At 37.7% G+C, this 13867-nt stretch overlaps 1 protein-coding gene, 1 long non-coding RNA gene and 2 pseudogenes across 2 annotated transcripts; 3 read left to right on the top strand and 1 right to left on the bottom strand.

Annotated features, from left to right (window-relative positions):
- On the top strand, positions 659 to 1549 carry LOC110263607 (annotated as a pseudogene).
- LOC107646249 lies at positions 2323 to 2881 on the top strand (annotated as a pseudogene).
- LOC107645388 lies at positions 5631 to 6869 on the top strand. The gene is made up of 2 exons (XR_001621449.2): positions 5631 to 5878; positions 6252 to 6869. It is a non-coding gene; the product is annotated as an uncharacterized LOC107645388 (long non-coding RNA).
- On the bottom strand, positions 7473 to 8711 carry LOC107645386 (oxysterol-binding protein-related protein 3B-like). Its single transcript, XM_016349398.2, has 3 exons — positions 8523 to 8711; positions 8246 to 8424; positions 7473 to 7983 (listed from the first exon to the last, which is right to left on the bottom strand). Exons 1-3 carry the CDS (start codon positions 8709 to 8711, stop codon positions 7746 to 7748), a joined length of 606 nt encoding a protein of 201 aa, XP_016204884.1. The 3' UTR covers positions 7473 to 7745.

The following is a 13867-nucleotide window of genomic DNA, read 5'->3' as shown; positions in this document are numbered from 1 at the left end:
TTAGATTTGTTCTAATAACTATTTTTAATTGAAATTCTACATTTATATTATAATAGTTGCGACTTTCGACTTTTGCTAGTTTTTGTAGCTAGACAGTAACAGCACGAAAAGTAGACAATGTTCCATGATGTAGACACAAATTTATGTTAGTACCATAGACTTTTCCTTTGGACTGGTCATGGGAAATTTTCACAAAATAATAACAAAAAAAGTGAATATTTATTAGTAATAAAATATATTTTTTAATCATTTTAAAATATTACATTAGTTTTCATCCATCAAAATAATTGGTTGAATCGTCTCTTGTAACGCTGACTGTCCTATCATGTGTGATTTAAAGTGAAAAATAATTTCCAAAAACAAAAAATAATAAATTCTTAACGATTTTTAAAATTAAAACTAATGAATTCTTTTGAAATTATGATTTTTTTTTTCCTTTGAGCAAAATAAGTGAACTCAAGTGTTTTTTCTTTTGGAAACTTTTTGTGGTGGAAAAAGTATTTTCAAAACCTTTATGGTTTAAGATTCTCTATAAATCATAACCATTAAATTTTTGAATTAATGGCTCAAATTTAAAATTTTTATTAATAATATAATAATTATATATATGTTTAAATATTTTTATAAATACTTCTATTTTAAAATTATATTTTTGTCCTTTCTTTTCATCTTTTTTCTATCACCCTCTCTTGCTGGTGACGTCGCCGAAAGGAGGAGCACGAACGCCACGAGGAGCTGCCGTTGTCATCATCTTCTTGGACTGCCTCTGCGTGCGCTGTCTTCACCGTCGTTCATCCGCATCTTGCTGTCACCGAGCCACCGTCGTCGTTATCTAGATATTTCAAAGGCTGCCGCAAATGTTGAGTTCCGGTGCTTCGTTGGTGGGTTTGCATGGGCCACCGATAACAAAGCTCTAGAGAAAGCTTTCTCTGCCTACGGAGAAATCGTTGAATCGAAGGTCCGTCGAAGGTCCGTTTATTGCAGGTATCATCGATCGGGATCTGAACACCAATTCGGATTTGGATTTGTTATCGCTATCTATCTGATCTGTGATCTGTGTTCTGTGATATGTTTTTCGTTACTTGATCTCTGTGTTACTCTTGTTACATCGATAAGTTTCTATTCGGTTCTCGAATCTATTAATTATCTTTGTTCTTACTCAAATCTGATGTGAATTATTGTGGTTGTGTTTAAGTTATCAACGATCGCAAAACTGTAAGATCCAGAGGTTTTAGATTTGTGACCTTTGCTTCTGAGCAAGCCATGAAGTGATGCAATTGATGGCATGAACGGCTCCAATCTTGACGGCTGTAACATCACTGTCAACGAGGCTCAATCCTATAGAGGTGGCGGAGGCGGTGGCTTCAGAAGCGGAGGCGGCGGTGGTAGATACGGAGGCAGGGCCATCATAAAGGTGGATACAACAGAAACGGTGGTGGCGGCGGTGACTAAAAAAAAATGTGAGAAAAAGAAGAAGATGGAAGAAGAGAAAGAAGATGAGGATATTTATGTAATTTACTATTTTATTTTATAATTTTTTTATTTCAAGACCACCAAGAACCTGAATATACTTTTTCCATCTAAGACAAAGCCTTCTTTTGGACTTAAAGTGAACTCCAGTGCTAGAAAAAAAACATCTAAACCAGTTCACATTAATATAAGGATGTTTGCTACGGTACGATGATAAATTTATACATATCGATACATTTAAAATATAAACAAGTAATATTAAGCCACGTGAAATTTACTTTTCACATCAACATTTATTTTTTTTAAATATATATTATATCACCACTTTTACTAATATACCCCTTTAATTAAATAAAAATAAAAAATATTTTTTATTTAATTTTATAAAAAGTCTTAAACATCCTTATGTTATTTGATTAGATAAAAATATCTTTTTAAATTAATTAAATTTTAGAATTCAATTAATCCTAATTCTAATTTTATAGTTTCAAATAATTTAAACAGTAAAACAAAAATATATAAAAAAAATAAAAAATCAAAATTGTTCTTCTATTGTTGAATACATTGTTCCTCTTTCCTCTCAAGCTCCCCCCCTCCTCTCAAGCAAAGCAATGAAAGTCTCAAACTAAACCGGCAAAACCCTAACCCTAAATTCTTTGCCGCCTCAGTGCTTCCGCTTCTTCCTCTTCCCTCTGTCCGGAACCTAAGTAGCTCGTCACGTCGTCCCCATCCTCGCTGGCTTCTCTGCCTTCATTCAAATATGGCTTTCTCTTTTTGAAGGTTTGTTGTATAGTTCTATTAATTCTTCACGTGTTTGTCCTACCTAGTGATCATAACATGTCGGGCTCTCAACAGGCTCACCGGGAGGACGGCGACGAGTGCAGGGATTGCCATTGGAAGTGAGATGTCTGGTGGTGTATCAGAAGTCCATGCCCAAAACATTCGCTTCTTTGATTCATACAGCGCCATCAGAATAAAGACTTCTCCAGGGAGAGGTGGTTATGTTAGAAATGTCTTTGTCTCTAACATGACTTTAGAAAATGTTGACATTGCTATCAGGTTCACTGGTACATATGGGGATCATCCTGATGATAAATTTGATCCAAATGCATTACCATTGATAGAAAAAGATTACAATCAAGGATGTGATTGGCCAAAACATCAAGCGCACCGGCCTTCTAGAAGGCATAGAAGGAGACAACTTTGTAAACATCTGTCTATCAAACATCATCCTTAATGTGAGCTCAAGCTATTCATGGAACTACTCTAATGTCCAAGGATATTTCGATTTCGTTTCGCCGAAGCTTGCAAGCCTCTCAAGGAGAGAATATTCCCAGAGCATTGTTCAGACTGTTACAATTTGTCCAATCACCTGCAAAGTTCAAAATTTTGTGTTTCCATTTATTTTTGAAGGAAAAGAATGTGTTTGGTTGTTGATAGAGAAGAGAATGAGATGCTGTTAGTTAGTTTGTTACCACTCTAAATTCCTTTTCTGTTGCAACTATATTTGATGTTGGAGAATTTGCACAAGTCCTAGGTAGTTGCTTCCCTTTTACTGCATCCTTAGATTTGAATAAGGAATCCAATAAACAAGCTTCCTAGTTCCTAGAATAGTGGAATCTAATCAATTTCATACCTCTTCTTTGCAATGAAAATAATAAAATAAAGCACATTAGTCATCATCACCACCAGATAACTTACTATTTGTCAGTTTCTTTTCAGTTTTTTATTTTTATTTTTTGGGTTGATGGATATTTAAGGCTTAATGATCTCTGTTTATGAACTATTTTATTAATTAAAAAAAAAAAGATAAATCAAATACTAATACTACATAATATGTATTTTATATTTTATATCATAAAATAAATGTGTACTAAGGAAATATATATAAAAAGTAGTACAAATATCATTTAAAAAAAATATATAATAAAAATGTTTAGTGAGCCATATATTTAGAAATTAGAAGTAAATTGACTGGAACAATACTAGGCAGGTGTAAATCATAAAGAAATTCAAGTGTCACAAAAGATGAACATCCCAAGTACACTTGGAATTGGTGAATCAATATAATTATAGAGATGAATGAACAATGAAGGAATCAAGAAATATAGTAGTATCAATTAAGGTTAGAATCCCAATTTTCAACATACTTTAGCTATGTAGTATGTATTATCTATCTAGGAGAGAATTCAGTTGCATCTTTGTTGATGATTGCACACACAACCACCCTTAAAAGATATGTTTCAAGTTCATATTCGGGTGATTGCAATTATGTGTAAAAGTGTTTACCTAACTTATTAAAAAAGTTAAAAATTAATATTTACTTTTAAAAATATAAAAATAAATAACTAGTTAATATTTAAAATTTATTATAAAAATTAAGTTAAATAAAAATTAGACACCAAATTATAAGCACTATAAAATTTATTTTAGATGGGTTGCTGAAAAATATTGTATCGACAATTTTTACCGTGGAGACATGTTTAGTTTATATTAAAAAATAAGTATAAACAAAAGAATTCAAACAAAAATAAAAAAATCGTAATTGTCATGTAGTCATGTTTAGTTTATATTATCTATTAAAAGTTGTTAGTTTCATCTCTTTTACTTAAAAAATTATTATGTACTATATTTTTTATGGACTTTTTTTGAAAATTAATGTTTCTATCTTTAGTTCAATTATAGTTGAATTTAGGTGAAACTTAATTTTCACTCTAACATTTTGATTCTTTGAACCATTTCTGTGTTGTAAGCTGAGTAAAATACCAATCCGGTCCCTGTCCATTTCCCCGAATGACAACGCAATCCTTAACCAAAAACACGATCCATTTTGGTCCCTGACCCTGTGTTCCATCTGCCAACGCGGTCCTTCTGTCACTTTCACGGCGAAAACTCGACGAAAATTGCTGACATGTCAGGCTCAAAAATGGACAGGGACCAAAAATTTATTAATTAGTTTGTACTTATTTATTTAAAAAAATATTAATATAATGAATAAAAAAATAATTAAAAAATATTGTTTAAAGAATAAGAAGAACAAATAAATCCTAACCAATTTAAATTTAGAGACAATTAGGTCCCTGTCCATTTTTGAACTTGACACGTCAGCAATTTCCGTTGAGTTTTCACCGTGAAAGTGATAGAAGGACCGCGTTGGCAGACGGAACACAGGGTCAGGGACCGAAATGGATCGTGTTTTTTGTTAAGGATCGCGTTGTCATTCGGGGAAATGGACAAGGACCGGATTGGTATTTTACTTGTTGTAAGCTGGACAAGTAATGTTTTTGGTTAACTAGAATGAGCAATCACTTAATTAAGAATGTTGATTTTTCGTTACAATTATTGTACTTGATCAACTGAATGTGCCTTGGAAAAAATTGCCAATTTTTTTGAGTTATAATCCTAATATATTTCTAACACTTATTTTTTGAAATCTTTAAACTGAACATCAAAAAATTGAAGGAAATGCGAAAAAAAACTTAATACTAAGGAGGAGATATTATAAAGAGGAAATAAAAGAAAAAGTATGTACGCCTTAATTAAAAATTTAATACTAAAATATATTATTAGGAAAAAGAATTTCTAAATCAAACATTGCAGTTTTTATTGAGTTCAATTTTACTGTTCAATTCACGTGAAGAAAGAAACAAATGCAGAAATAATGTGAAAATAAACTGATAAAAAATACAAAATATAATTTATATTAAGTAATTTAAAATAAAAATAACAGAAAATGGTTTTAATCGATGTTTTGAAAATTGGTTCGGATTGACCGATCGAACCGGTTGAATTGTGAACCATTGCAAAAAATACTCGAAAAAGGTTAGTTGTTAATTTCAAAAACCACAATTAAACCATTGAACCGGTCAGGAATCGGTCGGTCTAACCGAACCGTGGCCCGACCGGTTTTTTGGGAAAACGAAGAACGCGTTGCTCTGTGATGTGCCCCTCCCCCTTTCGTTCCTAACTTTCCTTCCTTCATTCATTCTCCTCAGATCAAAGAAAGAAAACCCTAGCTACCCTCCACAGTCGCCGAACGGAGTGAGTGAGCCATTGCTGCCGTCCGTGGTTCTCCGAGGCTTCTCTCTTTGTCTTGTCCTGAACCCCTTGGTCGCACTTCGGTCTTTTCTTCCTCGCTCAGCATCCATCCTCCGTCGTCTTCATCCTGCGCGCCGTCGTCTCGTAGCCATTTTTCTTTAATAACAAAAAAAAAAAAACAAAGCTTCGGTAGCGCTGAGAGCCCCTTGCCCCCTTCTCTCCTTCTTCACTCTCCAGAACTCAACTCAACGTCAAGGCCTCCCAACCAAAGAAAAAGTTAAAACCCTAGCCTCAGCCGCCGTTCGTTTGTCCGTCGATCCACTGCCGCCGTCTGTTCGTCAAACAGAACCCAGAGCCCCAGACTTCAAAGGTCAGTTCACTGCTCAATTCTTCCGCATTTTTTTTATGCCCTGTTTAATGATTATTTGATTACTGATTATTTGAATGTTTTGTATTAATTTTTTTGAATGATTATTTGATTACTGATGAGCCCTGGTTCTGCTGTGTTCCTGTTTTGTGTGTTGTGATTTCGCTGATTATTGAAGATCTTGTGATAATTGATTATTTGATTACTGCATTATCGTCTTTTGCACCTTTGTTGTCAATTCATATGTAGATGTTAATGGTTTGACATTCAAGAGGATTAAAGATAGCTTTTGTTATTATTTTTGTTTATTTTTTAATTTTTTTTTAATTGTGAATTGATACTAAATTGGCCCTTCTGTGTGTTTCCCAAGCTGCAGATTACTCCTGAGAATGGCTTATCAGAGAGTGACACTGATAAACTATTGTCACTCCTCCATGATCAGATATGATCCCAGTTTATACCTCAGTATATGTCTCTACTCGTACGCTTCAATGTTGTTGAATTGTTGACCTTTAGGGCATTTATTGTGCTGTAGGTAGTGTTGTAGTAATATTTATGGCTAGGATGAAATATTGGTTAGCAATAGAATGCTTTGATATTTTTGGTTCCTTGGTGTCAATGCTGAGAGCAATTAAGAGCAAGCATGTGTTATGATGCCCAAGTTGGTAGAAAGGGAGCCACAAGGTGGAAGAAGTATCAAGTATGTATTATTGAATTAAAAGATTTTTAAAAGCATGATTTGTATATTATCTAAAGAAAGTTGAGGTAGGATTCAATATTGAGGTAGTTGAGACCTGAATGGCAAGAACAAGTTACTTTCCAAGCATATTTCTATGTAATCTTATTTTGAATTCATGTGTTCTTCCTTCTTTTAATTCTTTGAATGTAATTACTGATCTTTCTTGGTACCCAGGAGTTTACTAGACATGTTTCAGTTCAATTATTTCCTCACTTCATTTCATTTAATCATATATTCATGTTCTTTTTCTTTTCCAAAATTAGTTGCTCTTTTTATTTGCATAGCTGTTATGACATAGTTTGTTTATTGAAGCTTCAGTTTTTACTAAAATTGAAGCCTTTCTCTTAATTCATGTATTTTTATTTCTTGTTTATTCTGAATTTTGGTTACAATTTGATCTAGTTGGAGGCAGGGAAGCAACTTTTAACTCAGTGAGGCTATCTTTGCTTCCGACCGTAAATGAAGAAGAAGAAGCATCCTAGAGAAGCTTTCTAACAGCATTAAGTTGTTTGTAATCAAATTTGAAACCTTGGACAATGATTCTTTAGAGTATTTTTATTTATAATTATATTTTAGAGTGATGCCATTTAATATTGTGCGCGCAAGTTTAAATTCATTAAGAGTGATGCCATTTATGAATGCTATGATTTCTTCTCAAATTTTATACTACTGAATTGCCACACGTGACTTGTGTGTAAGCTATAATAATAAATTTCTACATTCCATTCTTCAATATTTCAGTTTAAAAAAGCTATATTAATAGTCGGAACGGGGAAGAAGGAATTATGAAGTTGGAGGGAGATTGAAGGTCGCGTAACTCAATCATTAGGTAGAGATTGAAAAGGAAAAGAAAATATATATCTTCCACCTTCATTCAAATTCTTATACCCACCAGCAAACTAGATAATAAATAAAAAGCATATGTTTATCATGATTACCATACAATAATATACATAATAAAACATGTTCCACTCTTTCTACAGAAACTAATAACATTCTACATCACAATTATAAATCAATTAACACAGAATAATGGACTGTAGTTATCATTCCATGTACACAAGCCAACAACCAAAAAAGGACAGATACTTTGCTTTCCAAAAGAGAGAAAACAAAGTATCGAGGACAAAATTATGATGGTGGTGGATACTGCCATGGGTTGAATTCAACGGATTTATTATCAACCTCATAAGTGTCTGAGCTATCTATAGCAGCTCTATGCTGAGTGTATTTACCATTGTATTCACAGATTTCCAAGTCACCCCAAGGAGTGGTTGCCACTTCTTCAGTTATATCAAACCACTTTGTTTTGAAGGTTTCTCCTTTGGCCTCCCTTATTTTCTTTTCAGCCCGCTGCCTCTCCTCCAACCTGTAAGGTAACAGACACAACCTTATTACACATGCAATGTAAGGTGAAACTCAAAACATGTTTTTATGATCTTGTATAGCCTCAATGGGGGACAGATCACAGATCACAGATCACGATAACATAATTTTTTGGTCATGTCTTGGTACAATTACCTCATGCAAAACTATATATAAGTCAATATTGAGTATTGGTTGTAGGATGGCGATGGTTTACTATATTTCTGAAACAGAATGCAAGGGGAGTGAAAGAAATGGTAAGGGACCTCCTCTTTTCAGCACCAGATTTGGTTATGTTACCCATCTCAAGTGCATATCTATCTGGGCGTAAACGGGAGTCCGATGGCAAGAGTTTTCTTGGAGCTGTGTCGAAACTGTTTAATTTGTGCGCAAAGTATGTATAATCAAATTTGTCATCATTTGGAACATCAGCAACATGCCACACCTGTGCAGTCAGCATGCTTAGCTTGGAGAATTTGAGCTTTCACCATTTAGCTTATCAGCAAAATAAAAAGCATAATGTATGAAATCAAACTCACTGACCTCTTTCAATTCTGTACCTGGACGAGGCTCTCCTTCCAAATCACAAGGTTGATATTGCATTGACTCATTCCATTTCCCAGTTATCAAAATTTCAGGCTCCTCTGCAGCATTATAAACATATCCATCTACCTCATAGCGACCAGCCCTGCAAGATAATATTGATATTGATTGAGAATGAAGAAACAGCATTAATGGAGGAGTGAATGACAAGTTAAAGTAAAATATAGAAATATGAATAGCACAATACTAAGTTTCTTACTCAAGCCATCCACATGGTTAAAATAAAGGAGCACTTAAGTTGCACTGCTAGAAGTGAAGGAAATCGTAGGCAAAGCACCTGAGCTGCATTTTAATAAACACTTTCCTTTGCTTTTCTTTCTCAACTGATTTTCCCACTTTACATATACTTTCTTTGGCTTGTTGTGGTGGTAGATTTCAATTCTACTTGTTTGAACAAAACATTTATCTTATTCTTTTAACCCTGTAGGAACTTGAATTTTCTATAGTTTGAGCATATAGGATTTTTTTTTCTTTTGACCTTTCCCCTGGGAGTAAAGGATCCAAACATCTTTCTTGTTATGTTTAAAGGTTGTGAGGGCAAAGAAGAAGGACACAGGAACCGTGTATGCGATGAAGATCATGGACAAAAAATTCATTACTAAAGAGAACAAAACAGCCTACGTGAAGTTGGAACGTATAGTTCTCGATCAATTGGATCATCCTGGAATTGTGCGCCTATATTTCACATTTCAAGACACGTTTTCTCTATGTGAGTATTCCTGGATGCTTTTTCTCTTTGTACTTGCTTTTGCACTCTCTTACTCCTCTCTGCGATTTCTTCTCTACTTTCTTCTCCTCAAGTTTGCCAGGGTGGCCTATTTGCTATTTGACATTTTACCTCCTTTTTTTTTTTTCACTCTGTTCCTTTTTCATTCGAGAAGACATGGCATTTGAAACCTGTGAAGGTGGAGAACTTTTTGATCAAATAATCAGGGTAAGCTAACATAAAACTTGAAGGCAAGTGTTAAATGTGCTGCAGTATATATCTTGTTTGGAAAGAAAATTAAAAAAATTTCCATGGCACCTGCTGAAGGTGTGTTGGTCCCATAGGACAGAAAGTTTATTCCGATGTTAGGTATTGATGCAAAAACAATTAAATCATGACTTGCGCTTTGATTTTATTATGCTCTTTATAGTTTTCCATTGAGGGAAAAATTTTTCCTGGGGGTTCCCAAGATTCAAGATAAATAAATATGATATCAAACTAATTTAGATGTCTCATATCAAACTAATTTTTTGCCTTAAGCTTCCATTCTACTGATTTGACTGGATTGACTAACTGCCATAGTAAATTTGTTCATAAAGTATTATTCTAACCCTAGCTAACCATAGTTTACAGTATGAAAGTATGAATATAAGATGTAATATCTACATATTGAAAACTAATGACCTTGTGCCCTTTAACAAGATTCCTTTATTATAACAAGATCGATTGGCCGAAATTTCACAAAATTCATTACTTATATTTGAACATAAAAATCAACTTCTAACTTTAGGTATCATTCAAACACATTAATGTGAAGTACTTGAAGGAAATGTGCAATCAACTCCAATTCTAAAACGAGATATCAGATAGCAAATTTACCTGATTGGGAAAAAAATTAGGATTCACGCCATTCCACGGAGAAGGATGCTCTTCAGTTGCAAACGAGATAATCAATCAAATCATCTTTCACGTGAAGTTTTTGTTTTGTTATTTAAATTATTTGAAACTATAAAATTAGAATTAGAATTAATCGAATTCTAAAATTTAATTAAGAAAAAATTAAATATTGATGTGAAAAATAAATTCCACGCGCCTTATTATTACTTGTCCATATTTTAAATGTATCGGTACATATGAATTTATCATCGTACCGTAACAAACACTTAATATAAGTTATTCGCTTTTGTTTTATATAAAATCCTTTATAAGCTTTTAAACCGAATTATATATATAGAGCCATTTCCACAACACTAATGCTATTCATGCAACTTAGCAAAAATATTATAAATGTATAAGATGTCTCTGGAACGGGTTGAAGGGTGGATCGGGAACCTGCGGATTAAGGCTGAAGCCGGGTCGCTTGACTGGAGCAATGGGGGGAGGTACCTGCAAAGACACTCCGACGCTCAAGTCAGAATGGATCTAAGAGGTATAAGGTGTGTGGAATGAATGAATACCTGGAGGGACCTGGGTCCTCTATTTATAGGCGATGGGAGTCGTCTTATCTTGTCCTGTTTGGCTAAGATAAAGGAGGCGTTTGAATTCGAAAGTCGGTTAGGACCTTTAGAGGGCCGGTTTCGGGCCTTCTGGAATAGGGAAACGGGTCAGACCCGAGGAACTGGGTTCGGGTTTAGCCTTGGGTCCGGGATCCGTGGGCCGGATCCATAACAGTTGCCTCCGCAGCGGGAGAGCGAGCAAGGTCGGTCTGTCGCTGGGAGGTGTGGTGCTTTGACCGCGGGCTGGGTCTTCAGTTTTCTCGGGTGTTCGCTCGGTTCTTTGGCGTGAGATCGGTGTCTCGGCCTCGGCTTTTGCCGGAAGGTTCGCCTGACCGTTTTGTTTTGACGTGACTCCTCCGAGCCTACTGCGTCTGTTGCGTTCTTCGAGGCGTGCTTGATTAGCTTCTATTTTCGAGGGGGGCATTTAATGCGAGGGGGTATTTCCTTTTCTACCCCTACGAGCCTAACCTCTGCCTAGGGTTATTAGTGTATTTTCGCCCCCTTTCCTTTGTAACCGTTTTGGCCTTTTACTTTAATTCCCTCGTTCGTTTTATTTTTCTTTCTTCGTTCTTTCTTGAAGAAATCTTCTCCTCTCCTTGCGCTACTACTCTCTGGTGTTTGTTTGTTGCTTCTTCTTCTCAAGCTTTTTCAGGATCATTTTCTGCGTTTCCAGATTGGTATGCTTCGCTTTTTCTTCTTTTTGTTTAGTGTATCTATTTGTTTCGTTTCTTCCATGCATTGCTTTGTCTGTTTCCTTTGTTGCTTTCATTTTTGGACTGTGTTTTGTGTGGTTTTCGAGCCTTTGGAGGGGCTGAGTGTGGTTGGGTTTGGTTAGCAGTGGCGGTGCACCACCGTGTTGGATTAGCAGTAGTGGTAGGTTTTTGTTCTAGCTTCTGCGTAGGGTTGTTAGGCTGATGGTGGTGCTCCTCCGTGTTTTAGGTATGCATCGGCGGAGAAATGAGGGTGTCGGCGCTCCCGTAGCTCCCTCCAGGGGCGTCCCCGCTCGCTACACTTGGGTGACTAGCGATGTGTGGGGCGTTCCGTCACGGATGACGGAGGCCGATCTTCAACGCCTCCGTGATCAGGGGGCGATCTGTGGTGGCGGTGAGATGGAGCGGCAGTACGAGCTTGCCCTTCCAGATGCCGACGAGCGTGTCTGTTATTTAAATCTTCATTCCCCCACTGTTCCGGACTGGATGTGGGTTTACGAGTCGATGTTTACGCGGCTCGGCGTGCGGTTTCCTTTCTCGCCGTTTGTTCAGGATTTGCTGAGTCGGTGTTCCGTGGCGCCATCTCAGCTTCATCCGAATAGTTGGGCTGCCGTGCGGTCTTTTGAATTGGTGTGCCGGTATCTCGATCTTCCAGCTTCTGTTCCTGTTTTTCTTTTTCTCTTCCTATGCACTCTCCCGACTAAAGAAGGGAAGCATAAGAAAGGATATATGTCATTCCGTGCTCAGCCTCATCGCCGAATTTTTGGGTTGTTTGAGGATTCCTTTCACGGTTTCAAAAGGGAGTATTTTAAGGTGCGTCCCGCTCAGGGGCATCATCCGTTTTGGTTGTCGCCGGAGGGCGTCTGCCGGTTTCCGACGTACTGGAATTTCCGTGCTGGCCCGTCGGTTTTGACTAAGTTCACCTATGATGGTTTGTCCCAGGAGGATAAGGATGTCGCCAACATTTTGTGGCATTTGTTTGGCGAGCGTCCGTTGAATCCTCGGGATGTCATGGGGGACCCCGAGGCTTGTCGGGCGTATATCGGTGTGTGCTTTGTCTCCTTCCTGATTTTTTATGTTTTTGTTTTTCCCGAGTTTGTAACTTGATTTTTTCTTTGGTTTCTTTTCAGTTGAGATGGCTGGTGGGCTGACTTCTTTGGCTAGGTTGAAGGCCGCGATGGGTCGGGAGGAGGGATCTTCGTCTCCTTCTACCCCTGTCTCTAATCCTGCCGTGGATTCTCAGCCGGTTTCTCAGGAGGTGGTTTTCTCGGGTGCACGGGCCGATGCTCAAGTTTCTCCTGTTCCTGCAAGCTCTCCTGAAGTCGTCGTGGTGACGGCTGCTGAGGCTTCTCAGAAGAGGAAGAGGCCTGAGGATCCGAGCAGCGAGACTTTTGAGGAGGAGCGTTTGGTGCCTAGTGTGATGGATTGTCGTTTCGATGCCCCGGGTTTTATTGATCAACACTTGATGCCTGGTACGGAGCCGTTTTTTTATGGTTGCGATGTTTCGTTCCAGGCCAAGTCGGTGTACCGTGCCCTCCTTCGGTCTGCTGTCGTTGTTCGGAAGGCTGAGCCTGTGATGGCTCAAGTTGGTTTGCTGGATAAGAAGCTCTGTCATTCTCAGGCCGAAATGGTTAAGCTGAAGGAGAAGCTTGAGGCTGCCGAGATTGCGAGGGAAAAGGCAGTGAAGTCTTCTGAGGAGGCCGGGGCAGAGATTTTTTGGCTTTCCGAGGTTGAGACTTTACTTCTTTCTCAACTGGGCGAGGAGCGGCAAAAGGCTTCTAATGCGGGTTCTCAGGCTGCCGTGCTTCTCGGTGAGACGGAGGTTTTGAAGGCCGAGGTTGCTGCCTTGAAGAGGGAGAAAGCGGAGTTGTTGGCTGATGCTAAGGATGCGATTGCTGCTACCGAGGAGACGATGAAGGCACAGGCCCTGGTGCTGGCTCCGGGCGTGGACGTGTCCGTGATGGGAGCGTTCAAGACCGTTCGCGATGGCCGGATAGTCGACCTCGAGTAGCTTTATCTCTTTTGTACTTTTGTATTTTTGTCTTGAGACTTGGTTTGTTTTTCGGATATTTTGGTTTGGCCGTGGGCCGTGTAACCGTGACTTCGTGATTTCGGTTTTTGTTTAATGACTATTTCGGCCGTTCGGGCCTCTTTGTATATTCTGTTGAACGCTATTCCGTTTTATTGGTTTCTCCGGACCGTCGTTTGGTTGGGTTTTTGTGGATATCCGTGTGTTTGGGCCTGGGGGGTGATCAGTCCCCCAATCGTGGCCGCGTTTTTGTTTCGTATTTGAAACGTTTAAAGAGGGTGGAAATAGCTTTTTGATGAAATATTTAAAGTTTGGGCCTCGTTAAAACCCTTCATTGGTGGGGG

Source organism: Arachis ipaensis, chromosome B06 (assembly GCF_000816755.2).
Source record: "Arachis ipaensis cultivar K30076 chromosome B06, Araip1.1, whole genome shotgun sequence".
Taxonomy (NCBI): domain Eukaryota; kingdom Viridiplantae; phylum Streptophyta; class Magnoliopsida; order Fabales; family Fabaceae; genus Arachis; species Arachis ipaensis.
The sequence above is the reverse complement of the archived record's forward strand: the minus strand, read 5'-3'. Positions and strand labels throughout refer to the sequence as shown.